Source organism: Cervus elaphus, chromosome 14 (assembly GCF_910594005.1).
Source record: "Cervus elaphus chromosome 14, mCerEla1.1, whole genome shotgun sequence".
Classification (NCBI taxonomy): Eukaryota; Metazoa; Chordata; class Mammalia; order Artiodactyla; family Cervidae; genus Cervus; species Cervus elaphus.
Window position 1 is genome coordinate 59,515,648 of NC_057828.1, and position 27,697 is coordinate 59,543,344.

Genomic DNA, 27,697 nt, shown 5'->3' on the forward strand with positions numbered 1-27,697 from the left:
AATTTATTAAGGTATTAAATACTATAAGAACACACAAATGCTCCTGCTTTCCTGAGCAGAATAATAAAATTATAAAATCTTAGTGGTCTTACATCTATCCATATAACAAAATATGTTCAGTGCCCTCTATATACCACAAGTCTCACAGAGACCCTGATCCCTTCATATGTCCAGTCTCTTTCCCTTATAGAAATTGCTATATCAGTTCTCAAGCTTTTCTTACATGCATCTAGCAATAAAGATTGCACCTTGAAAGACCATTCTGTTTAAAAGTGGCTTTATCTATTGTAAAATTCTTCTCCCCCTTTCTGGTTTGGAAACTGATGTTCAGAGCATTTTAGTGACTTGTCCATGGGCATATAATGAGGTGTCTACAAAGCCAGCATTGGAACTCAGCTTTCCTAATTCTTAATCAAGTGCTTTTTCCTTGCTATGAAACTACAGAGGATATATTTTTTTTCCTGTTTTATTTGACTACCACTCACATATTTGAAATGCCTCCCCATTATTCTCCTTTCCAGTCCAAACATCCCCTCATGTGATTAGGTTTCCAGGCCCTTTCCTATTTACCCTAACTTGGCATGCTTCCTGTGGTCAATGCCCAGAAAGGAATTCAATACTCCAGATGTGGTCTGGCTGTGTAAAATACACTGAACTGATTACCTCCCCTCTTCTGTACACAAGTATTTGTTAATGCCATCTCTGTTTGCATCATTCCTTTTTTCACATCATGGGCTCATGATACATGTACACACACACACACACTTATAAACACACACACAGCATTTGCCACTGCAGTTCATCTCATCTAACTTAAAAGTGGACCTTACTTTGTTTCCATCACATTTAATTCCATTAAATTTGTTCATATTTCTTTACCCTCCAACTCCAGGAAGATCATTGTTAAATTATTTTAACTTTACATGGCAAAGTTAAAATGGTCTATTCCACAGCTAGATATTTATTTCAGTTAGTAATATGCTCATAGTATTTAGTTCTATAGCATATAGTTCTAAAGCTCATAGCATATGCTAAGCATATAGTTCTATTCTATCATTTCTCAAGAGACTAAGTTTGAAGGAACCATTGTGAAATGTGTTATAAAAGTGGTCTGCTATTTTTGCATTGATTTGAAGAAAAAGAAGCAAAATTTTTAAGTTGATGGTAAACAAAAAATAGAGAAGCAAGGAGAGACTGTCATTGGATTATATAGAAAAACAAGACATGTATACATATGTATATTATAAAAATATGTCATAAAATATGCATTATAAAACAAACACATGCATATGTACATATGTATACATTTAAATATGCACAAACATACATATAAAACTCCACATACAAGCACATATATGTATATATGTACATGTGTATATAATATACAAACATAAAATAGACATGCATATATATGTACACATGTGTATATGTGTTCCATATATATATATTTGTATGTATGTAAGCCTTTGACTGTGTGGATCACAATAAACTGTGGAAAATTCTGAAAGAGATGGGGATACCAGACCACCTGACCTGCCTCTTGAGAGACCTATATGCAGGTCAGGAAGCAACAGTTAGAACTGGACATGGAACAACAGACTGGTTCCAAATACGAAAAGGAGTACGTAAAGGCTGTATATTGTCACCCTGCTTATTTAACTTATATGCTGAGTACATCATGAGAAACGCTGGGCTGGAAGAAGCACAAGCTGGAATCAAGATTGCCGGGAGAAATATCAATAACCTCAGATATGCAGATGACACCACCCTTATGGCAGGAAGTGAAGAGGAACTAAAAAGCCTCTTGATGAAAGTGAAAGAGGAGAGTGAAAAAGTTGGCTTAAAGCTCAACATTTAGAAAACTAAGATTATGGCATCTGGTCTCATCACTTCATGGCAAATAGATGGGGAGACAGTGGAAGCAGTGTCAGACTTTACTTTTTTGGGTTCCAAAATCACTGCAGATGGTAATTGTAGTCATGAAATTAAAAGACGCTTACTCCTTGGAAGGAAAGTTATGACCAACCTAGACAGCATATTAAAAAGCAGAGGCGTTACTTTGCCAACAAAGGTTCATCTAGTCAAGGCTATGGTTTTTCCAGTGGTCATGTATGGATGTGAGAGTTGGACTGTGAAGAAAGTTGAGCACCGAAGAATTGATGCTTTTGAACTGTGGTGTTGGAGAAGACTCTTGAGAGTCTCTTGGACTGCAAGGAGATCCAACCAGTCCATCCTAAAGGAGATCAGTCCTGGGTGTTCATTGGAAGGACTGATGCTGAAGCTGAAACTCCAATAGTTTGGCCACCTCATGCGAAGAGTTGACTCATTGGAAAAGACCCTGATGCTTGGAGGGATTGGGGGCAGGAGGAGAAGGGGACGACAGAGGATGAGATGGCTGGATGGCATCACCGACTCGATGGACATGAGTTTGAGTAAACTCCGGGAGTTGGTGATGGACAGGGAGTCCTGGTGTGCTGTGATTCATAGGATCGCAATGAGTCGGACGTGACTGAGCAACTGAACTGATATATATATATGGAATCATCATGGAAAAGTCATTCCAAATACACATATATTGGCTTTGGGGAGTAACTTAGAAAGGCCTTGGATTTAATGGCACACAGGAGTTGAAAACCCAAAATAGGCTCAGAACCAAGTCCGCGGAACAGGAGCATACTCCTGGCAAGTAGAGATAGATTTACTAGAGAAGGGTCTCTGGCTTGAAGAAATTATTAAGGAAAATAATTAGTAACTACATGTTGATGAACAGCTGAAAAATTACTGAAACAGTCCTGTGGTATTTCTGTAAAGAATTTAAAATTAAAAGAATGGAATAGTAGCAGTTAATTTTAGTGATGTTACTGAATGTGTACCTATGCATGCTTGCATGCTAAGTTGCTTTATTTGTGTCTGACTCTTTGTGACCCTACGTACTATAGCCTGCCAGGCTCCTTTGTCCATGGGATTCTCTAGGGAAGAATGCTGGAGTGGGTTGCCATGACCTTCTCCAGGGGATCTTCCCAACCCAGGGATCACATTGGTGCCTTTTATATCTCCTGCATTGGCAGGTGGGTTCTTTACCACTAGTGCCACCTGGAAAACCCATGTACCTATGGGTTGAGCTATTTTAAATTTTGATCTTAATTTCATGTCTTATTATTTTAGGTAGAAATGAAGAATTAGAATTGTGTTACTAATAGGGGTAGACAGGGCAATAATACTAAATAAATGGCTTTATAACTGCATCTCAGTTTTTTACATTTGAAGAAAGCTAAGTTACATATCAAACAGCTCAGGGGGTAAAGAATCTGCCTGCAATGCAGGAGAGACAGGAGACACGGGTTTGATTCCTGGGCCGTGACCATCCCCTAGAATGGCAACCCACTCCATATGGACCATGGACAGAGGAGCCTATTTGGACAGAGCAGGCTACAGTCCATAGGGTCACCAAGAGTTGGACATGACTGAAGTGACTGAGCACACACATAGTTTACATGTCTATAGTTAGTACAGACTATCCACTTAGTAGAAGTTATCGTACGAGCAAGTAAGGACCTTGTCCAAGGAATTGTAGCTTACTTTACAGGCCCAGTGATTCTTCTCGTATATTCATTACACACATATTTGCTCTTGAAGACAGTCTCTCTGCCTTGGTTGAGGTACTGTGGAGTAAGAGAAAGCCCCTGAACCTGCTTTCTGTAAGCCTGGCTCAAAGCCAAGCAATATCGCTTCTGCATCAAGGGAACTTTGACAAGTCACTTATAATCATGGAGTCTCAGATTGTCTATTGATGAAACAAACAAAAAATACATACTCACATGGTTCTTGTAAGACTAAAAGAAATAATACGTATGTAACCCTTATAAACCTGGAGCCCATATTGTCCATTTCAGAGTAAATTGCATGGTTAATTGAAGAAATACAGCAGCAAAAAAGTAACTGGAAACAAATCCCTCAAATGTTTTATTTAAAATTTCAAGGACTATGAAGAGGTTCCAAGTACATATCACATCCTACCATCCATTTAAATTTCCTTTATTCTTTTACCTACTTCTCTTATATCCCTAGCTTTCCCTAGTACTTTGCTCAATGATTCCTTAAAGTTTCTTTCTATATCCACCCCACAGCTGCTTTTTTCCTTCCTGTTCCTTCTCCTCTAACCCCACTCACTTTGTAGACTTTTTATTATCTCAATGGATTTTATCATTCTCCCCATGAAAAAGTATCCTTCTTTAGGGGTATGATGTCTATATGTTTGAGGTGGGCATTAAACTGGTTAGTAATTACAGGCTTCTCTTTAGTAGCTGGAGTAAAAATGTAATTATTTTTACTTGACACATATAAAAATACCTTTTCAAATGTCATATAATGTTTCTTTTCAGGGGAACCAAGCCTGTGCTATATATATGAGGGAGATGGAATATGTGAACCTTTTGAAAAGGAAACCAGCATTGTAGACTGTGGCCTCTATACTCCCAGAGGATACCTGGATCAGTGGGCTACCCAAGCTTTTTCTTCTCATGAAGACAAGAAGAAATGTCCTGTTTCCTTGGTCACTGGAGCACCTTATTCCATGGTAAGTTAAGACTAGTCAAGGGTAAGCAAAATTGTTAAGTGATTCCCCCAGATACTGACCTTGAGCTTACATTTTTTTCTCCTAACTTTGACACCAAATTTAGTTAACGAACTCAGAATTAAATAATGTTAAATGAAAAGCTTCTAGGCTATCAATTAAATCTCATCCCCCACCCTCACCCCACTTACCTTCACTAGTTTTCATCTAGGAACCTTTGACCATGCAATAACTGACCAAAAGGTACACAAAAGCATCTCAAAATTAGCCTTATAATATACACATCAGAAATTGCACTTAGGCTTTGCATTTGGAAGAATTTATCTTGAAAGAAGATAACGGAGCAGTAAAGTCAGAATACTTGGATGACACTGTTGGATCTATCAGTATCATTATGATTATAACTAAGTGACATTTGGCAAGTCACTTAAACTCTCTGGGCCCCAATTTTCTCATATGTAAATCTTTTGCATTTAATTCAAGGTTTGTTGCAAAGATCAAATGAAATTTAAAATATATATTAAAGATCAAAATATAACTTGATTTAATTATTATTATTATTAAAGACTTTCTAGAATTAGTACTAAAATCAAATCCATAGGCACACAATTTTCCATGAATATCTACCTAAGTAAATAGAAGATCCTCTGAGAACTTTGAGGACTGACTTCTGTGAATTATAAATACCTAAAAGAAGAATAAGTGAAAAAAGTGAAAGTGTTAATTCTTCAGTTGTGTCCGACTCTTTGAGACCCCATGGACTGTAGCCCACTGGGCTCCTCTGTCCATGGGATTCTCCAGGCAAGAACACTGGAGTGGGTTGCCATTCCCTCCTCCAGGGGATCTTCCCAACCCAGGGATAGAACATGGTTCTCCTGCATTGCAGGTGGATTCTTTACTGTATAAGCCATCAGGAAAGCCCAAAGATTAAGGGCTTTGGTTTTTGAATACTATTCTAGATGTTTCCATTGCCAAATATACACTTCCATGCTTTATAACAATAAGTAATACAGTCAATTTGACAGAAGTAAGATTCATTAATAGCTCTCTAGGTATTTTAGGTCAGAGGCAAATCATTGGTTTTTGGTCTTGAGGAGACACCCCAGGAGACTGAGGAACTAGCCAAGGCTGGTGGTCCAGGTCAAGGAACTCATCAAGGACCCACGTGTCTCTGAGATTTTGGCTCTTTCTACACTTTATTTGCAGTTTTCTTTCTCAAGCTCATAAGATGACTACTGCCCTCCAGGTGTGAAGTCATTATTTCAAGCAGGAAGAAGGGGGAAGGTCAAAGGGAAATAAATGCATGCAAGCTGAATCTGTTTTTAGTGGGAAAATGGGAGCTGTTCCAGGAATATAGGCATCTACCAACATCCCATTGTTCAGATCCAGGTCACTTCACCAGCCTTAGTTGTAAGGGGCCCTGAGGAGATGAGCATTTATAGCTGGATACACTGTCTCCTTGAACAAGATTAGATAGAGTTCGTTAATAAGAAAGAGGGAGGTATGGATATGGACAGCCAATTAGCATGCCTGTCTCACTCCTTTAGCTAATTTTGAAGACATCTTTCTCAAGAATTCTGACGCCCAATGGTAGGAAGTTAGGTGATTCTGAGTTAGTAACAGCTCTCTAAAGCAGCTTTTAGTCTAGCTTGTCTGTCTTCCCCAAGTGAAGTGGGAAAATTTTTCTGGAATTTCTCTTTCCTGGTTCCTTTTCCCAACCTAGTGTTTCCTTGACTCAGTTGTCTCACTCCTGGGCCAGTAGATCCTTCCTGGTAAGGACAGAATCACCATCTTGGACAGATTTCCCTAACTAATCCTAGGAGCAGTTGACTGAAATGTCCCAGGATAATTCATTGAGCAAGGTCCCTGGACCATTGATGGGCTGTAAATTGTCACGTGTGTTCTTCTACCTGGTAAGTTGGATATTGAGGCTAAGAGAGAGCACTGAGACATTCTACCTTGAGAAAAGTTTTCTGCCAATAATGTCATCATGAGGCATTCAGAAAGAGGAAAACATTGGTTTTGAGCTGGGAGTTTCATTATCTTTAATTATCTCTCACCCTTCATGTTTAATTTTTGGTTGAAATTGCATTTCAGGTTTGCACATCATACCATCCAGATTTACCAGAGCACCATCCCCTAATTGGCTGGTTTCCCTGCGTCCCCAGTGGAAACAGACCTCAAGATGAAGGGAGTAAGCAGCCAAAAGGTAGCCTGCAGAGAGAGGATGAGGTTTGGCTCAAAGTAAGTAACCCAAATGTTTTTTAGTGAAAACTGGATAGACTGTGCTTGTGTGTGTGTGTGTGTGTGTGTGTGTGTGTGTGTGTGTGTATAAATGATACATTGGAATGTCAGGAAATTTCCTTTTGTCATCTGAAAGTTTTTATGTTTTGAATTTATTTTCATTTCTTTTTGAATGTTGAACTTTCCTTTATAAGCAATCACTCTATCAAAGTGTAATACTCATATAGAAAAGTAGAAAAATCAGAAATGACTGATAAATTTTTACAAAGTAAACATCCTCTCTAACCACCATAGAGATCAAAAAACAGAAAATTAACATCACCCCAAAAAGGCTCTCTCATTCCCCCTGTCATTATACTACAGAGGTATCTACTATTTTTCCTTCTATCACCAAAGATTAGTTTTGCCTGTTTGTATTTTACCTGAAAAATTTGACAGTCTGTAGTACTTGTGCTGATTCTTTCTTACTCAGCATTCCATCTGTGGGATTCCTTCAGGCTGCTCTACTTAGCAGTAGAGTTCATGTCCACTGCGGTGCAGAATTCCAGTGCATCAATGGGCCATACTTTAATTAATCATAGTAATGAAACTTTAGTTTATTTCTAATTTTTCTCTATTGTATATTACAAATAGTTCTGCTATAAATGCTTCTGTACATTTCTTTTGGTGAATGTATACAGACAGTTGGGTATATTTGGAACTGCTAGATGGTAATTAGGCAGATGATCTGCTTTAGTAGTTAATACCAAATGGTGTTCCACTTGGTTATACTAGTTTTATACTCCCAGCAGAGGTTTATGAGTATTCCAGTTGCTTTATATTTTTACTGATTACTTGGTATTTTAAGTCTTAATTTTAACCATTAAGTATGTAAATGTACCTCCTTATGGTTTCAATTTACATGTTGACTAATGAAGTTGTAATGTTTATATGTATATTGGCCATTTGTGTTGATATATCCTTTTTTCCCTCTTTTTTTCTGAAGGGTTTATTCAAGTCTTTTGCTCAATTTTCTATTGGACTGTCATTTTTTTCTTAATTTATATGATTTCTTTACAATTTTCAGAATATATAAATCATATTCCAGTTGTATATTATTTAATATTTTCCAGCACTCCGTGGCTTACTTTTTTTTAAACTCTTAATGGTATGTTTGATGAAGAGTTCTAAATTTTACCATAGTTCAATTTCTCTTTCTTTTTCTTTATGGTTAGTGCTAATCATGTACTGTATGAAGAAGTCTTTGCTCACCACAAAGACATACTTTCCTATGTTATCTTCTAGAAATGTTATTGTTTCACCTTTTATATATAGATCTACAATCCTCTGGAATTTTTACATATTGTATGAGGTAGGGATCAAGACTTTTTTCCCCCTAGAACTAGAACCACCGTTGAAAGTGAAAGTGTTAGTTGCTCAGTCGTGTCTGATTCTTTGTGACCCCATGGACTGTAGCCCACCAGGCTCTTCTGTCCATGGAATTCTCCAGGCAAGAATACTGGAGTGGGTAGCCATTTTCTTCTCCAGGAATCTTCCTGACTCAGGGATCAAACCTGGGTCTCCTGCATTGCAAGCAGATTCTTTATCATCTGAGCCACCAAAATAACAACTTGAAGGCAATATGTAATCCTTTGCCAATAGTTTTGAATCCTTTTTGTGAATATATTAAGTGTTTTTTCATTTATATTCATTAGAGCTTGGTCCCTACTTTAAAAAAGAAAAATTTTTACTATCTTGTCAAGTTTATGATGAAGGCCAGGTTTGACTCCTAGAGTAAGTTTCCTTTTTTCCCCTAGTTTTCTGGAATATTTTGTGAAAGGTTGGTGTTAAATTTTGGTGGACTTCATCAGTAAAGCTATCTGAGTCTGGTATTTTCTTTGAGGAAAATATTTAAATATATGTTAAAATCTTAAACCAAATATTGCAGAATTGGGGCTTTCTATTTCTTCTTAGGTCAACTTTGGAAAAAGTAATTTTTTTTTTCCAAATAATTTGTCCATTTTTTCCTAAAATTTTTGATTTATTGGCATTAAGTTTTTCATAATGCTCTTATTTTGTATATTTCTACACTCCCTAGGACTTTTTTTTAGTTATTCTATTGCTAATTTTTGGCTTCTTTTATTTTTTTGTTTAGTATTGCTAAAGACTTAACAGTTATATTAATCTTTTATTAATGTTTTTATAGAACCAAAAATTATACATGTGTGTATATATGTACGCATATATACACATATACATAAATATACATATATAAACATAAAAGGAAGAAAATAATGAAAGTAGCATACATGTGTACTCTTATTTTCATTATTGCCTCTTTTTATGTTTACATTTAATTTGCTCTTGAGATGTTGCTTAGATCATTAATTTTTAGTTTCTTTCTTTTTAAAATATAAATATTATGGTGACAGGTTTCCTTCTAAATGTGACTTTAGCAGCATATTGCATTTCAAATGTCTTATTTCTATTATCATTCAGTTCAAACATATTTTCTAATTTTTATTTGACTACTTTTTTGATCCCTGCTGCTGCTGCTGAGTTATATATAAATATGCTGATGAATGTCCAAACATTTGTTTGGAAACTATTTATTTTTTTGTTTTTGATTTATAGTTGAGTCTTCTGTGCTCAAAGATTATATTTTGTGTGATTTCAAGCCTTTTTAATTTGTTGACCTTTGAATTATGGAAAAACATATGGTTAATTGGGCTTCCCTGGTGGGTCAGTGGTAAAGAATCCACCTGCCAAATAAGAGATGTAGGTTTGACCCCAGGTTTGGGAAGATCCCCAGAGAAGGAAGTGGCAACGCTCTCCAGTATTCTTGCCTGGAAAATCCCATGGATAGAGGAGCCTGGCAGGTTACAGTCCATGGGGTCACAAAAGAGTTGGACACAACTTAGTAACTAAACAACAATATGGTTAATATTGATAAATATTACATGTACTTTGAAAGAAATATGTAGTCTGGAATCATTGGATATAGGATTCTATATTTTTAACATAGATCAAGTTCATCCATCATGTTAAAATTTCCCATATTGTATATTTTCCTTGAAATTCTTTCTACCAGTTACTGAGATATATATGTTAGACTTTATTAATAATCATAAATTTGCCTGTTTCTCTTTTATTTTGCCAGTTTTTGATTTACACATTGATTTATTTGCATTTTGAGACTATTATTAAATATTCAGGCAATTCTCACTTTGTAGCATGGAAACACAAAATGATCATGTGTCCTAAAACTGTACAAAGCAAGCTAAATAATCAATGGGGAAAATTACAATTGTTACATGATATTTTTGTCACAACATTAAAAACTTTTATTTTTAGAAGTATATGTGAAATGAAATGAAAAAATAGTAAAATTTAGCTCATTATAATTTAAAACATTACAGAGAATTAAAGTGTTTCATTTCTTTGTAAAAAATTTTACAAGTATAGTTTTAACAGTTCTTGCCTTTTTATTCTTTATTTTTTGCATCATATGACTTATATTACAAAGCAAGCGATTTTTCTATACTGTTGTGAATTGTAATATTCCTTTCCAAGTTTGATCATCTTCCAACATTTTATGGTACTTTGCACTTTCAATGTTATGAAACATCTCTGAGAGTTCTTTTAATATGAATTTTTTCTTGGCATCATTTCCTCTGGGACATCTTTATCCTTTTTGTCACAACCACTTTTCTCCTTTTTGCTGATAATTTCATTTTCACTAAGTTCCTCTGACTGCAAATACAGAGTCTCTCAAACGGCAGCAGCATCAGCATTCCTGTACTCAGTTATTTCATCTGTGATTCTATTTACCTTTCATTCAAATTTCACCTGTAGCATTATAATTTTTTGTTTCTTTGCTGCACTTTCATCTTTCCTAGAGGATCCCTTCTTTTGATTATCTATTTTTTGTAAAATGTCATGCAGGTAATATGTCAGTGGGAGATAAGACAATGCAGCTGCACATTTTTCTGTCTCTGTGTGAACAGAATAACAAGTACACAGGGACCAATCAATGACAATTTGAAAGAAGAGATGTAATTGGTCACTTTATCACGATTCTCATTGGTTATTTATATGGTGATTTGTGGATGGAAGGACTATTAGTGGAGTTGATACTTTTTGCAGTTACAATTAACATTTTTTGCTAATTGAAATTTGAATCACATTATCTGGTATTACATAACTAAATTGTGATAACTGATATTTGTGAATATGGAAAGTACATAAAGTGAAACTACTGTCAATAGATAATTTTAGAAGTTACTACATCTTCCTTGTGGATTATCTTTTTTAACACTAAGAAATGTCTATCTCTAAGAATATTTCTTGCTGCACTATAAACTTGGTATAATATTAGTATAGATATATCTTTTTGTTTGTTTGCATATTGTTTCCTCTTTCATTCTATTACTTTTAATCCTTCTGTGAAATTATATTTAATATACTTTGAAATCAACATATCTTTATATATATGTAAAAATATAAATAACTCTAAGAAATTGCTATATATATAAATCTAAATTTTTTTATTTTCCAATTGTAGTATTTAGTCTAATTACATTTAATGTAATTAATGATGCTTCCCTGGTGACTCAGTGGTAAAGAATCTGCCTGCCAGTGCAGGAATGCAGGAGATGTGTGTTTGATCCCTGGATCAGGAAGATCGCTTGGAAGGAAATGGCAATCCACTCTAATATTCTTGCCTGGGAAATCCCATGGACAGAGGAGCTTGGCAAGCTAAAGTGTGTGGGGTCACAAAAGAGTCAGAAACAATTTAGCAACTAAGCAGTTTTAAATTTACCAGAGAATCATTTGTTGCTCACTTTTCCCTCATAATTTGTATTTTCCTATTTCTTGCCCTTTTTAGATTAAATCAATTCAGGTCAGTCGCTCAGTCATGTCCAACTCTTTGTGACCCCATGGACTGCAGCACGCCAGGCCTCCCTGTCCATCACCAACTCCCAGAGCTTGCTCAAACTCGTGTCCATCAAGTCGGTGATGCATCCAACCATCTCATCCTCTGTCGTCCCCTTCTCCCCCTACCTTCAATCTTTCCCAGCATCAGGGTCTTTTCCAATGAGTCAGTTCTTCACATCAGGTGGCCAAAGTATTGGAGTTTCAGTTTTAGCATCAGTCCTTCCAATGAATATTCAGGATTTATTTCCTTTAGGATGGACTGGTTGGATCTCTGTGCAGTCCAAGGGACGCTCAAGAGTCTTCTGCAACACCATAGTTCAAAAGCATCAATTCTTTGGTGCTCAGTTCAGTTCAGTCGCTCAGTCGTGTCCGACTCTTTGTGACCCCATGAACCACAGCATGCCAGGCCTCCCTGTCCATCACCAACTCCCGGAGTCCACCCAAACCCATGTCCATCAAATTGGTGATGCCATCCAACCATCTCATCCTCTGTCGTCCCCTTCTCCTCCTGCCCTCAATCTTTCCCAGCATCAGGGTCTTTTCCAGTGAGTCAGCTCTTCTCATCAGGTGGCCAAAGAATTGGAGTTTCAGCTTCAACATCAGTTCTTCCAATGAACACCGAGCTTTCTTTATAGTCCAACTCTCACATCCATACATGACTACTGGAAAAACCATAGCTTTGACTAGATGGAACTTTGTCGACAAAGTAATGTCTCTGCTTTTGAATATGCTGTCTAGGTTTGTCATAGCTTTTCTTCCAAGGAGCAAGCATCTTTTAATTTCATGGCTGCAGTCACCATCTACAGTGATTTTGGAGCCCAAGAAAATACAGTCTGTCACTGTTTCCATTGTTTCCCTATTATTTGACATGAAGTGATGGGACCGGCTGCCATGATCTTTGTTTTTTGAATATTGAGTTTTAAGCCAGCTTTTTCACTTTCCTCTTTCACTTTCAAAAAGAGGCTCATTAGTTCTTTGCTTTCTGCCATAAGGGTGGTGTTATCTGCATATCTGAGGTTATTGATATTTCTCCCGGAAATCTTGCTCCCAGCTTGTGCTTCATCCAGCCTGGCATTTTGTGTGATGTACTCTGCATATAAGTTAAACAAGCAGGGTGACAATATCAGCCTTGACATGCTCCTTGCCCAATTCCCTCCTTTTTGAGCCACCTGGGAAGCCCTTAGATTAAATAAGCAGTTTTATTATTTTATTTTCCATTCTATCAATTTGTTGGCTATACTTTTATTCTCTATCTTTGTTACCCTAGAGATTGCAGGCTGTGTACTTAACTGGTTAGAGTCTACTATGAATTAGTATTCTCACAATTTCATAATCAATAAGTAACTTAGAATGCTTTGTCTCTATTTTCTGTTTCCTGGCTTTTTAAAGATAAAATGATTTAATGTTACCTAATATTGACCTTCTCCAGTGCTCTTTGGTCTTTTCTGTATTTCTATGCTTTTCATTTTTATTTAGCTTGAAGAAATTCATTTATTATTATTTTTAATGTGAATCTGCTGGCAGTGAATTCTTCCAGTTTTTGTATAGCTGAAAATACCCTTGACATTTATTTTCAAAGGGTATCTTTGCCTGGTATAGAATTCTAGGTGGCCAGTTGTAGTTTTCACTGATTTAAAGATGTTATTTCATTGCCTTTTTACCTACATACTTTCTCTGGAAAGTTAGTTGAACTTCTGATATATATATTACCTTGAAGGCAATGTCTTTTATTCTCTGGTGCTTTTAACATAATCTTCTTATATTTTGTCTTCAACTTACTGTAATGTTCCTAAGTCTGTTTTTCTTTGCATTTATCTGGCTAAGAGTTTATCAAGCTTCTTGAGTCTATATAGCTTAATGTCCTTGCTTGGTCTTTCATTTTTTGAACACCAAATTACTTTCTGCTGTATATCATTTGTTCCTTTTTTCTTTGTTCTATTTTCCATTCCTTTTGTTCCCCATGCTGCAGCCTCGTTATTTTATGCTGACATATCTTCTGTTTCATTAAACCCAACTTTCACTCCATACAATTGGTTGTTAAACTATTATTAATTTCAGTCATTTTAATTCTAGAACACCTTGCAAAGTGAAGTCGCTCAGTTGTTTCTGACTCTTTGCAACCCCATGGACTGCAGCCTACCAGGCTCCTCCGTCCATGGGATTTTCCAGGCAAGAGTACTGGAGTGGGAATGCCATAGCCTTCTCCGGCACAGAATGTTAGGTTACCTTCAATGTGATTTCTTTTTGAGTCTCTTTAGTCCTGACTGCCTTAGTTGCTCTCAAATGCTTTCAAACTTTCTTTTTTACTTTATTCATATTTTATAACTGTTCTTACCAAGAGTATTGGAGAAGGCAATGGCACCCCACTCCAGTACTCTTGCCTGGAAAATCCCATGGATGGAGGAGCCTGGTGGGCTGCAGTCCATGGGGTCGCTAGGAGTTGGGCACGACTGAGTGACTTCACTTTCAGTTTTCACTTTCGTGCATTGGAGAAAGAAATGGCAACCCACTCCAGTGTTCTTGCCTGGAGAATCCCAGGGATGGGGGAGCCTGGTGGGCTGCCATCAATGGGGTCGCACAGAGTCGGACACGACTGAATCGACTTAGCAGCAGCAGCAACCAAGAGTATGTGTTTTGCTATATGTTACTTCATTGTAATTGGAAGCAAAAATCTACAACTGGAATTTTATTAATGTATAATAGTTAGCTACCATATGTATTTTAGGTTTGCACTCTGTTCTTATTACAAGTGATATAAGAGTAATAATACTTGTATAAGGAAAGTAACTAACATAATTGAAAATTAATATATAAAATCTATTTTAAAAATTTAGTTTTCACAAATTCACATAATACCAAATAGATGAGGAAGTGATTTTTAAAAATAAGCTGATTAAGTTTTTTTCAAAGATTTTTTGAGGACTGAATGATTTTTGATTCCTCATTATTTCTTTAATCTCACTTTAATCTTTATTTGATATATGAATATGATTTGTATTCTGTGGATCAGAGACAAATTTATTACAGTGAGAAACAACTGTACTGGAAAGTATTAGCCTTGAAAATGCCTTTCCAAAATCTTTCCTTGTTACTTGCCCAACAAAATTTCTTTCATTTTAGTCCATATTTACTAAGGTAACTTGTCTCTTTTAGTTTTCCTTATCGTTGTTTCTTTAAATCTTGGGTCAATAGACAAAATTATGAGATCTCTTGCATAGCATAAAATGTAGATTATTTTTATTATTTACAATAATAAGCGCACTTTAAAGCCACTCATAGTTCACAATGTGATTTTTCACACACTCTTTTATTTGAACCCCTTAATAGTCCTATGAGTTTGGCAAAGTAGTTGTTTTCCTATTTTATAGATAGGGAAAATCAGAATCAAATACTCAGAGTGCTTTTTCCTAATATCACCCAAGAATAAAAGGGTGAATCTGAAGTTCAGACTCATGCCTCTTGATCTAATCCCATGTTTATTTCTTTACACTATGTTGCGTCATTCAATCAACATTCATTATGCACCTGTGATATGCCAAACCCAGAAATAATCACTGGGAATAAACAGGGAAATATGACATTAGCAAGAAAACAAGTTAAAACATATGTGGACTTGGAAGAAAAGGTTCCCTTTTTTCTTTTGTTGGATTTATTCTAAATTCTTCAAAGACAATATCTGTAGGTCTAGTTCACAGGATTTATTAAGTGCATATTGTAAACTCTAGGTGCCATTAGGGAATAGAGAAACAGAAGGCATGATCCTTCTCAGAAAGTCCTTTGACACTAAGCAATATAGACAACCAATGAAGCAATCTGAAAAGCAAATATTCAATTACTTGTTGTTTGGCTTCACGTGGAGCCCATCATCATAGGCAAAAATCACATGTTCATGTTTATTTTCATTGCTGTTCTAAAATTAAAAGTTAAAATTAAAATTAAAAATTAAAAGCCTCACTCAGGCTAGACTGGTTAGCATTCCTAACAGAAGCCACCAGGTGTTGGTCATAGTATCTTAAATACTAGGGTTCTCCACATTAGTTATAAATTACAGACCACTGCCGGAAACCCTCGCTACATAAAACCTAAAGCCTGTTACCATAATTTCCTTCTTTTCTTTAAGTTCAACCAGCCAAACTCTGCATATGAATCTTCAACAGAAATGCAGTGTATATTTAATTGATTGGATTTCAAAGATGTGAATCCGTAAAACTAGGTGTTAAGAGCATAAAAAGTGACACGTTTATTGTGGTTTAATCTATTCCAGATATCTTATTATCAATTCTTACACAAATTTTTATCAGAGATATGAGTTTTCTAATTCTAAAAATGATTATCTGAAAACTCAGAGATGCTACGCATTTTAGATAACACAGCAGAGGTACAGATAGAATTCAAATTCAAATCCAGCTTATTCCAAAGTCCATGTTTTTTCCTCTATACCAGAAGTTGGGAAATATTTCCTATGAAGAGCCAGATAACAAATATTTTAGGATTTGTGGGCCATTTGGTCTCTGTCACAGTTATAGCTTCCCAGGTGGTGCTAGTGGTAAAGAACTCACCTGCCAATTCAGAAGATGTAAGAGATGCAGGTTTGATTTCTGGGTTGGGAAAATCTCCTGGAGGAGGGCTTGGCAGTCAGCTCCAGTATTCTTGCCTGGAGAAGCCCATGGACAGAGGAGCCTGGTGGGCTACAGTCTATAGGGTCGCACAGAGTCAGACACGACGGAAGTGACTTAACACACAGTTACTTAACACCGCTGTTTCAGAGTGAAAGTAGTGTAGACAATACAGAAATGAATGAGCATGGTTGTGCTGTAATAAAATTATACTTATGAACACAAAAATTTCCATTTCATACAATTTTCACATTATTCACATTATTTTTCCTTGAATTTTTTTTCAACCATTTCAAAATGCAAAAGTCATTCGTAGCTCACAGACCATAAAAAACAGGCAGTGGGTCAGTTTTGGCCCATGGGGTATAGAGTCTGACCTCCGCTGTATTTCTAGTTTCCAGTCCACTGCCTAAAATGAACAAAATCTTGTATTGTAGAGGGATTCGATGATGAACGAATCTTCACCCTTAAGGTACATACTCCTCAGCGGTCATATTTACGCAACTACCATAGAAGACAAAATGCTATGCTACAAATACAGTTAAGTGTAAAATAGACTCAAAAGGACCTGGTGATTGATTGGACATAGGGAGACAGAGATAGGTTTATCTCAAATGGAATTTCCCCATTCATCTAATCTTCCACACCCCTCTATACCCCACCCCCCAACACACACATATACACATTCTAGGATTTAGAAATTTTAGTCATAACAGATTGCTTTCAGTGCTGGAAAACACCAAAGTTTTTATATTTCCATAGCCTTTCAGGTAAGGAGTTCATGTTTTTCCTTCTTGGTAAGTGCTTTCTCCACTTTGACTTTCCAAAAAACACATACTAATCTTCTAAGATGTAGCTCAAGGATTACTTCTATTATAAGGCCTAGACTTTTCTGAATTTCTCTCCCAAACCCTACTCAGTATGTGTAATTAATCTCTTCCTCCTATGTGCTTCCTCAATAAACATTTCTATCACAGTTCCTATACACTTGCAAATAATCCATAGTTCAAAGAAGACTTTATAGGGAAATTAGAAAATATTTTGAGTTGAATGAAAATAAAATAATAATGTCAAGTTTTATGGGATGCAATTAAAGCAATGTTACAGGGAAATTTATAGCTTTAAATGTCTGTGTTTGGCAGGAGGCAGGGGGTGGGGAGGTAGTTAGAGTGGGGGGAAAGCATTATAAAGGGCTTCCCCGGTGGTTCAGATGGTAAAGAATCTGCCTGGAATGCAGAAGACTCAGGTTTGATCCTTGGGTCAGGAAGATCCCCTGGAGAAAAGAATGGCTACCCAATCTACTATTTTTGCCTGGAGAATTCCATGGCCAGAGGAGCCTGGCAGGCTAAGGTCCATGGAGTCACAAAGAGTCAAACACAACTGAGTGACTAAGACTTCTATTTTTTCAAGCATTATAAAATCAATAATCAATTTTCACCTGAAGTAATTGGAAAGAGAGCAAATAAAAACCAAAGTAAAAATAAAAAGGAGATAACAAAGAGCAAAAGTCAGCCAAGTAGAAAAAAAAATTCCCGTATCATCACTGTTATTTTATTTTCTCTAGAAATAGCAGTAGTGCAATTTGACTTTTAGTTTATACTTTATGAGATATAAAATAAATGAAATATAAAACATGAAAAAAAGATTTAAAATTTAAATCATTTTCTCATAAACTGAATTAACATCTAAAGAGAAAAACAACCTGAAAATTATTTTATCTATTTTTTTGTAGTTTTGTCTCTTAAAATTTCGTCTTTAACATATTTAAAATTCATTTTCATATGTAGAATACAATAGAGTCCCACTTTGTTTTCTAAATACAATAAGCCAGTTTTTCTAACTCTATCCATTAAAACTTTAATCCTTACCCTGATAATTTGTAGCACTACATTAACTATATACTAGTTTCTGGAATATTCAAGAGCCAGTTTTTAAACATTCTGTTCTATTCCATTGATCTACTTTTCCACTCCTTACACCAGCAATACAATACACTGTTTCTATTACTATAACTTTTTACTATGTAAAGCATTTCTGGTGGAGCATATCCTCCCCCCTTTCCACTTTTTTGTATATCTTTTTTCAAAATTGAATTAGCTATTCATTATCCACTTATTTCATATTATTCACTTATTTCACATTATTCACTTATTTTCCAATTTTAGAATAAGCTTTGGATAGTTTCTTCCACTTCTTGAAAAGCATACTGGTACATATGAGCTGAATTTAATCAAACACTTGATTTTCACCATTTGGTATGATCTTGTGATTTCTCTTCTTTGATCCATCATTATGTTGAATCACATTGATGGATTTCTTTTTTAAGATATCAAATCATGTTTGCCTTTGTGAATGAACCTGCTTGTTTTTTTATATATAATATTTAAGCATACTCTTGGATTTTACTGATTTTTAATCTTGGATTCCTACTTTTACATTTATATGTGAAATTAGTTTATATATTTCTTTTTTGAATATTCAGAATATACAACTCTTATAAAATTGTTTGGGCAGTTTTTCCTCCTTTCTATTTTTTGAAACCTCTTGCATAAAATAAGAATTATCTGTTCCTTCAAAATTTGTCAGAACCCACCCGTAAAACCAATTAAACCTGGTTCGGCTCATTTGGCTCATCTCTGTTATGTTATGGCTCATCTCTGTTTTAGGTATAGTTATCACTCCCTTTATATTGGAATTTTTTGAACCTTCCTTTTCTCTTGTTTTCTTAATTACACATGCCTGGTACTTCTTCAAAGAACAAATTTTAGTTTTATTCATTTCTGTTTTTATTCTAGTTGCTATTCTCCAGTTCACTGATTTCTGTCCTTCTCTTTATTATTTCCTCCCTTCCTGTTTTTCTGGATTTACACTGATGTTCTTTTTTAGCTTCTTGTGTTGGACACTTGGATAATTTGTTTTCACTGTTTCATAAATTTTCCCTCTAGATGTTATTTTAACTGTAGTCCATGAATACTGATATATAGTTCTTTTATTGTCAATGAGTCCTAAGTATTTTTTATACCTCATAATTTCTTTTTGAAGTTGTGAAATTTTAATAGCGTTTTGTTTCTAGCCCTGATTTTTCAGAGCATAACAACTTTAATTGTGCCAGTTATGTCAGTAACAGAGTTTTACTTCTCTTCCACTTGGCCGAACAGTTTTTTAGGAAGTACTTAAATAGTGAGCCTTTATTCATTCAGAAATTAAGGACCAGTCTGTACTAGAGATGTATTAGAGATTCTCCTAGTTGGTCAAAAACTCTTACCATTTTTCTCTATTTTTTCTTAATATATATATACAGAAATATCTACAAAATCCTTTTTCCTTTCCTCTTTTCTTATTTTAAAAATTTGTGTTCTTTGCTCTTCTTTCTTCTATTCTTTATTTTCAAATTATTTATTTATCATTTAATTGAGGCATAACTGACATACAAGATTATTTTAGTTTTAGGTGTAAAACATAATGATTCAATATTTGTATATATTGGGAAATGATCACCAGAGTGAGTCTAGTTAACCTCCATCACCATACTTACAGTTTTTTTCTTGTGATGAGAGCTTTTAAGATTGACTCTTTTAGCAACTTTCAAATATGCAGTACATTATTAACTGCCATGCAGCACAGTACATCCCCTTGACTGTGTTTTATAACTGAAAGTTTGTACATTTTGACTCTCTTCATCTACTTTGTCCACTCCCTAATCCCCACCTCTGGCAAACACTAATCTGTTCTCTGTATCTATGAGCTTGTTTTTTTCCCCTTTTTAAAAAATCCCATATCTAAGTGAGATCATAGAGTATTTGTCTATCTCTGTTATTTTACTTAGCATAAAGCCCTTGAGTTCCGTCCATGTTGTCACAAATGGTAAGATCTCCTTCTTCTTTATGACTGAATATATGTCTACACACACAAACACACACACACCACATTTTCTTTATATATCCATCTATCGTTAGACACTTAGGTTGTTTCCATATATTGGCTATTGTAAGTAACATTACAGTGAACATGAGGGTGCATATATATTTTTGAGTTAGTCTATTCATTTTCTTTGGCTAAATATACAGAAGTGGAACTGCTGGATCACATGGTGGTTCTATTTTTCAAAATGTTTTGAGGAAACTCCGAACTACTTTCCTTAGTGGCTACACCAATATACATTCCCATCAACAGTGCACAGAGTTACCCTTTCTCCACGTCTTTGTCAATACTAGTTGCTTCTTACCTTTTTGATAGTAGTCATTCTAGCATTTTTCAGAGTACAGGTCTTTCACCGCCTTGATTAAATTTATTTCTAGGTATTTTATTCATTTTATACAGTTGGAAATGGAACAGTTTTCTTAATTTTTTTTCTGATAGTTTATTAGTGTTTAGGAATGCAACCAATTCTATGTATTGATTTTGTATCCTGCAGCTTCACTGAATTCACATTAGTTCTAATAATTTTTTGGTGGTGTCTTTAGGTTCTATATATAAAATCATATCATCTGCAAATAGTGACAGTTTTACTTCTCCCTTTCCAATTAAGATACCTGTTATTTATTTTTCTTGCCTAATGTTCTGGCTGCTGCTGCTAAGTCACCTCAGTCGTGTCCAACTCTGTGCGACCCCATAGATGGCAGCCCACCAGGCTCCTCTGTCCCTGGGATTCTCCAGGCAAGAACACTGGAGTGGGTTGCCATTTCCTTCTCCAATGCATGAAAGTGGAAAGTGAAAGTGAAGTCGCTCAGTCCTGCCTGACTCCTAGCAACCTCATGGACTGCAGTCTACCAGGCCCCTCCGTCCATGGGACTCCCCAGGCAAGAGTACTGGAGTGGGTTGCCATTGCCTTCTCCAATGTTCTGGCTAGAATAACCAGTACCATGTTGAATGCTGCTGCTGCTGCTAAATCGCTTCAGTCGCGTCCGATTCTGTGCGACCCCATAGACGGAAGCCCACCAGACTCCCCCGTCCCTAGGATTCTCCAGGCAAGAACACTGAAGTGGGTTGCCATTTCCTTCTCCAATGCATGAAAGTGAAAAGTGAAAGGGAAGTCGCTCAGTCGTGTCCAACTCTTAGCGACCCCATGGACTTCAGCCTACCAGGCTCCTCCATCCATGGGATTTTCCAGGCAAGAGTACTGGAGTGGGTTGCCATTTCCAACAGAAGTGGCAAAATTGGGCATCCTTGTCTTTTTCCTGATCTTGGAGGAAAAGTTTTCAACTTTTCACCACTGATAGGATGTTAGCTGTGGATTTGTCATATATGGTCTTTATTATGTTGAGGGTTATTCCCTGGATATCCACTTTGTTGAGAGTTTGTATCATAAATATATGTTGAATTTTGTCAAATGTTTTTTCTGCATCTATTAAGATGATCATATTGTTTTTATTCTTCATTTTCTTAATGTGGTGTATCATGTTGGTTGATTTGCAAATGCTAAACTATCCTTTCATCTCTGGAGTAAATTCCACTCTGTCATGGTGTATAATCCTCTTAATGTAATGTTGAATTTGGTTTGCTAATATTTTGTTAAGGATTTTTCCATTTATATTCATCAGGGATATTAACCTGTAATTTTCTTTTCCTGTGGTATCCTTGTCTGGTTTTGGTACCAGGCTAATGCTGGACTCATGAAATGAGTTTGAAAGTATTCCCTCCTCTTCTGTGTTCTGAAGAGTTCAAGAAGAATTGGCTTTAATTCTTGGAAAGTTTGGTAGAATTCACCAGTATAGATGTCTCATCCTGGACATTTTTGTAGAGAGTTTTTAAATTAATGATTCAGTCTCCATACTAGTTATTGGTCTGTTCAGATTTTCTATTTCTTCATTACTTGTCTTTGGAAAGTTGTATGTTTCTAGTAATTTATCCATTTCTTCTGGGTTGTTTAATTTGCTAGTGTATAATTATTTGTAGTAATCTCTTCTGATCCTTTATGTTTCTGTGGTACCTGTTGTAACATTTCCTGTTTTATTTATGATTTTATTTGAACCCTCTCTCATTTTCTTCTTGGTAAGTCTGACTAAAGGTTTATCAGTCTTGCTGATCTTTTAAAAAAATCATGTCTTGGTTTTATTGATTTTTTTCTATTGTCTTTCTATTCTCTATATTATTTATTTCTGTACTGACTTTAATCCCTTCCTTCTACTGTCTTTGGGCTTTGTTCTTTCTTCTTTTGCTAGTTCCTTTAGGTGTAAAGTTAGGTTGTTAATCTAAAATTTTTCTTACGTCTTGAGGCAGCCATTTATTTCTATGAACTTCTCTTATAACTGCTTTAGAATTGAACTTATTTACTTTTAAAGTAATTGATAAATATGTACTTTCTGACATTTTGTTAATTATTTTCTTGTTGTTTTGTAGTTTCTCTTCTTACTAGTTCTTCTCTTGCTTCCTTTGTGGCTTGATGACTTTTAAGAATGATATACTTAGTTTCCTTTTCATTATCTTTTTTGTATCTATTACAGGTTTTCTGTATCTATTTCAGTCCAAGACTATATTCAAGTCATACTTATACTAAATTTTTTTCTCTGACATTTAAATTTATATGGTGTGCTGTTTTTATTTTGCTAGTGAAAGTGACAATTCTTTTTTTTTATTTCTGACAATTCTTTTTTTTTATTTCACAAATTGGAAGGTAAGCCTCTATTCAAAGATTCATCCGGAAAACTATAACCATCCAGAAAACTGTCCAGATATCATAATTTAGCAAAAAAAAAGAAAATTCATGTGTAGAAGTTACCTAGGCTAGCCACAATTTCTTTGACATTATTTGTAGAAAAGTTGGCAAGGTCTTTTGTCAGAATCTATTAACTTAATATAGAATTCTAAAAATGTTAGTTATCTGAATTTCAATCTTTTATGGGAAAGGTGCAACAAATTAGTCAGGGATTTAGAAACTGACAAAAATGTACGCTCAGAGGAATATTGTAAGCTCTGTTTTTACCATTTATCAGTCATGACCTTATATAATCATATATCCTTCTTTGGCATCATTTTTCTTTGAATTAAAATGAGGTGTTTGGGCTAGGTGATTCCTTTCAGCTCTGTTATATTTCAAGCTTGATGGTGAATTTTAGAAAGGATAATATAATAAATAAGTATGATCAATAAGATAATTGTAGTCAGGCTACTAAATGATAAGGACAAAGATAATCATATCTATTGATTCTTTTTGAGTTTTGCTACTTAAAACCTGATTGGCTTCCAAAAGCCTCAGTGTCACCTACGAACTAGGTAGAAATACAAATCTCAGCTGTGTTAAATCAGAATCTTTAGTTTAACATGATTCTCAGGTGATTTGTATGCACATTAAGGTTTAAGGAGCTCTACAGGGTTAGTATCTCATCAGTAAAATAACTGATGTTCAAAATGATGCCTCCAATTATGAAAATTCACTTAAGTAGAGGATCCTGTTTTTAAGAGGGAAGAAAAATTTTTAATATATATTGGGATTATTTCTATGCACATGCTTTAACTTCTGAAAAGTTCTTGCTTTCCAAAATAAAATTTTCTCCTTGGAAAATTAACCTAGGTAAATTCCTACAGTCCCTGGGAATCCTAAGAAAACAAATATGACTATGCATATATAATTTTCACTTCCATCAAAAATTAGCCTAATGCATTGAAAGAAGAATTTCATCTCTCCTTGGCTAAGCAGTTTAGCTCCAGAGATAAAGGACTCATTTTCCATTTTCCTATCTGATTGCTACTAATGCAACTTGATTGATTTTACATGGAAACTTTTGCAGGCCCTAGATATGACAACTTAGCAGATTCTAAGTTTCATAAATACTTGGAATAGCAATTTTCTTTCAGTCAGAAGGAAAGATTTCCTGGCTCCACAGTGAATCCCTCATCCCCTCACTTACGCAGTCTAGTTCCCAAGAGACCCTTCATTATCAATATTTCTTAATATGTTTTCACATTCTCAGATTTTGTCTTAAGTGGAGTTTCCCCAGGATTCAGACTATGAGATAAAGATTTGTACGCAGGAAGTTTACCAAGAACTTTCTTTGGGATCAATACCTAGGGGAGAATGAAAGATCCAGGAGTTGGCAGAGAGAGGAGTAGGACTGTGAAACATTTACACAAAGGTTTCAGCATCCCACAGGGAACTAGGATGGCCCTTCAGAGTTATCCCACTTTGTATACCACACAATCCTATCAAAAGGTCATTAGACATGGGGTTCTCCTCTCCCCCTACTCCAGGGAAGTGGCATGACCTTGTGGAGGCTTTCTTTCTCTGAAGGCAGAGACGTGATATGAGCTGAATGCTCAGTCATGAAGAAGGGGATTTTTGTGGCACACCACAGTATTCACTACAGATTTGAGTTTTGCCTTTATGATCCCCCTCTGAGTCTCACAAGTTCTTCTAACACAAAGTTTCTGCAGACTTAGTCCTGGTGTCTAAAATCACAGCTGAAGAGATGCTATTAGAAGGAACCAAGCAATAAGTTGATTTTGGTCTGAGCCCTTCCACTGACCTGTCAAACCATACCCTGTCATATGCCTCCTCCTGGATAATTGGGGTCATAATAGAGATTTCTTCTTCATTTCATAAGATTTACAAGTTGACCTCATTCTTCTGAAAAAAGAACTACATAAGCTCATGATATTTATAACCTTACTTGTATGATGACGGGATAATGCTAGAAATCATGTGGACTTTGACCAATATCCAGAGAGACAGGGGTTTGGGCACCAGAAGAAAGTCATACTCTGTTGAAAACTCTTCCCACATTTTGACCCACATCCTCAAGTAGATAGGCCACCAAGAAATCTCAAGTTCAGAGGCAAGACCTATTACCTCTCACCTTCCCCTCATCTGTTAGATTTGGACTTCAGGTTAGATACCTTGAAAGTTTCAGAGTTAGTCTTTCCATTCTCAAATTTCTGAAGTCTACATAGACAGTAATATTATCAGAGTAAAATTGCCAGTATTTGATAATTTTTCACCTACAAAAAAAAAGGCATATGGTTCAACCAACAGTGTAAGCATCCTTAATCTAATTTCTATTGACCCTACTTGAACTGTGAATGGCTTTCAAAGGGTTCTCTTAGCTCCCTGAAATAGTATCATGTTTTTATACCTAAGTATTTATGTGACTTCACTTTTTGTGGAGAGAGAGGGCACACATGTCAACAAGTTTTCTAAGAACTTTGTGATTTTCTGCTCACCAAAATTAGGAACCCTTGGGCAGTCAAAATAATACAGAAAACCCAAATTCCTGTCTAACATTCATGTTGGAGAAAGTCACTTAATCTCTCAGAATCCTACCTTCCACTTCTATAATATAACCTTTGAATCCTAGGGATATTATAGTAAAAAATAAAATAAAATAATGTCTCAAATAGGAACAAAAACCCAATGAGCTTAATGGAGGCTCCAGTAAAGCGTGGTTGGGGAATTGTAAAGTACTTACAGACTGAAAGCAGTATGTGCCCACTTTCTCCTGTTCAAGGGCCTTCCCTTTCTCTCTGAAATCAGGAAGTGCCATAGATGAATGAAAATGGAAAGGCACACAGAAAAAAATAACATCTCAGCAACTAACCAAAAACATTTTAAAACCTCAGAGAAGATTCTTTTCAAGTTTGTGGTATAGTTTCAGGGTTTGCTGTCCAGGGACCACCGCAAAGGATGACCTGAACGTCAAGATGCTTGGTTTAGGAGTCAATTAAGTGTGTTTGTACCCAGCACGCAGACTAAAGAGGGATTTCTTAAGCCCAAAAAAGTTCTACACCAGGGACGCATTCTTTCAGTCTTACCCTGTAGCAGTGGCCAGAAGTCAGATCCGGCAGTTAATGTGCAGACTTTGGATGGCAAGCAACTGAGGGCATGGGCTCGTTTTCCATTTCTGTCTGTCAGTTGGTTTCTATCTATCTATCTGCCTATTATCTATCTAATTCATACTCTCTCTGTTTCAAAGTATCTTGCTAGAGATTCACTGAGCTAATTTTACTGGCTATCATTCTATCTTTAGGCCATTCCTCAGTCCTCTCTGAGAATCAATTGCTTTTCTAAAAGATCTTGCCTTCTTTTGATATCTAACTATAGTTTGTCTTCTTCATAAAAGCCACGTTCAAATTAATTTTATATGGCCCTGTAATACATAAATGCAATTTTCTTGTTAAAACGAGCAATAAAATATTACAAATAAAGCTAACAATTCCCTTGACCTCTTAGCATCTTGGACTTTTCTCTTGGGGGCATGCCTGGTACTCATTTCAGATTTGCATAGTCCCCAATTAGCTGCCTCTAGTGTATTTTGTCTAGAAGGGGGCAGCTGTTCGCATTGTGCATTTGGTGTGGTGATTAGAGGAGTGTCTTACTTACGTAGTGACAATGGTGGTGTGAGGTTAGAATAAGCAGAGTTTCGTGCTGCCAGGTTTTCTGCTCTAGACACTACCTACTTTTGTTTAAGAACACAAAATTCATTGTTTATTTCATATAAAGTAAAAATAGCCTAGACTGTTATATAAATTAAAATAGATGTGACTTGGCTGTAGAAAGAGCAGCTTTGAAAAATATCATGTTTGTTCAAATACAGAATGCATTTTAGTATTCTAATTATGCTGTCAATTCTAGAAATGTCTTTGTTTATATCTACAGCAAAAGTAGATTTTTAATAAACACATATTGAACTGAATTTTTTTAATGTCTATTAAAAGTTATGTATTCAAAATGTATTTTTCATAGATTCCATATATAAAGTAGAGATGCATTCTATACCAAGAGCCTCAAATATTGCCAGTTTCTATGGAAGCAGAACCTGCAGTACCAATTCACACCTACAAGTGCCATTTTAAAACAGCATATGTGAGATTCTTAAGCCTATAAATTTCAGAAAAGCATAATTCTCTATATACCAAACTACATAGTTGTGTGTTTAATTTAAATGTTTCTTCTTTATCCTGTTCTTCCTAAAGTGTAAACAGAATTTTTTAAAAGTATTCCTTTTTGGAAATAAAAATTCTTGAGCATTGAGTCTTTACTAGATCATAGGCATTATCTTTGTGCTTTCACATGATTTCATTTCATCCTCATAGTAGCCGAGTGAGATGGGTAGTATGTCTGCTCCTCAGGTGTGGAAAAGAAGAACCCTAGGCTCAGAGAGGAGAAATGGATTGTCAAAGTTAGTTTACCCAGCTAGTAAAACAGGGCTGGGACTATTCCAGGTGGCACAGTGGTAAAGAATCCACCTGCCAATGCAGGAGACATGGGTTCAATCCCTAGGTCAGGAAGATCCCCCTAAAAAGGAAATGGCAATCCACTCTAGTGTCCTTGCCTGGGAAATCCCATGGACAGAGGAGCCTGGCAGGCTATTTATAGTCCATAGGGTCCCAAAAGAGTCGGACATGACTGAGCGAC

The 27,697-nt window shown here is 35.8% G+C and overlaps 1 protein-coding gene across 1 annotated transcript in view; it reads left to right on the forward strand.

The window, feature by feature from the left end:
- The window catches only part of PAPPA2 (pappalysin 2), a 294,324-nt gene that overhangs the window by 149,678 nt on the left and 116,949 nt on the right, over positions 1-27,697 (forward strand). Inside the window, exons 11-12 of the mRNA XM_043923373.1 lie at positions 4,383-4,576; positions 6,671-6,817. Of these exons, the coding sequence (XP_043779308.1) occupies positions 4,383-4,576; positions 6,671-6,817 (341 nt within the window). The remainder of the gene's footprint in view (positions 1-4,382; positions 4,577-6,670; positions 6,818-27,697) is intronic.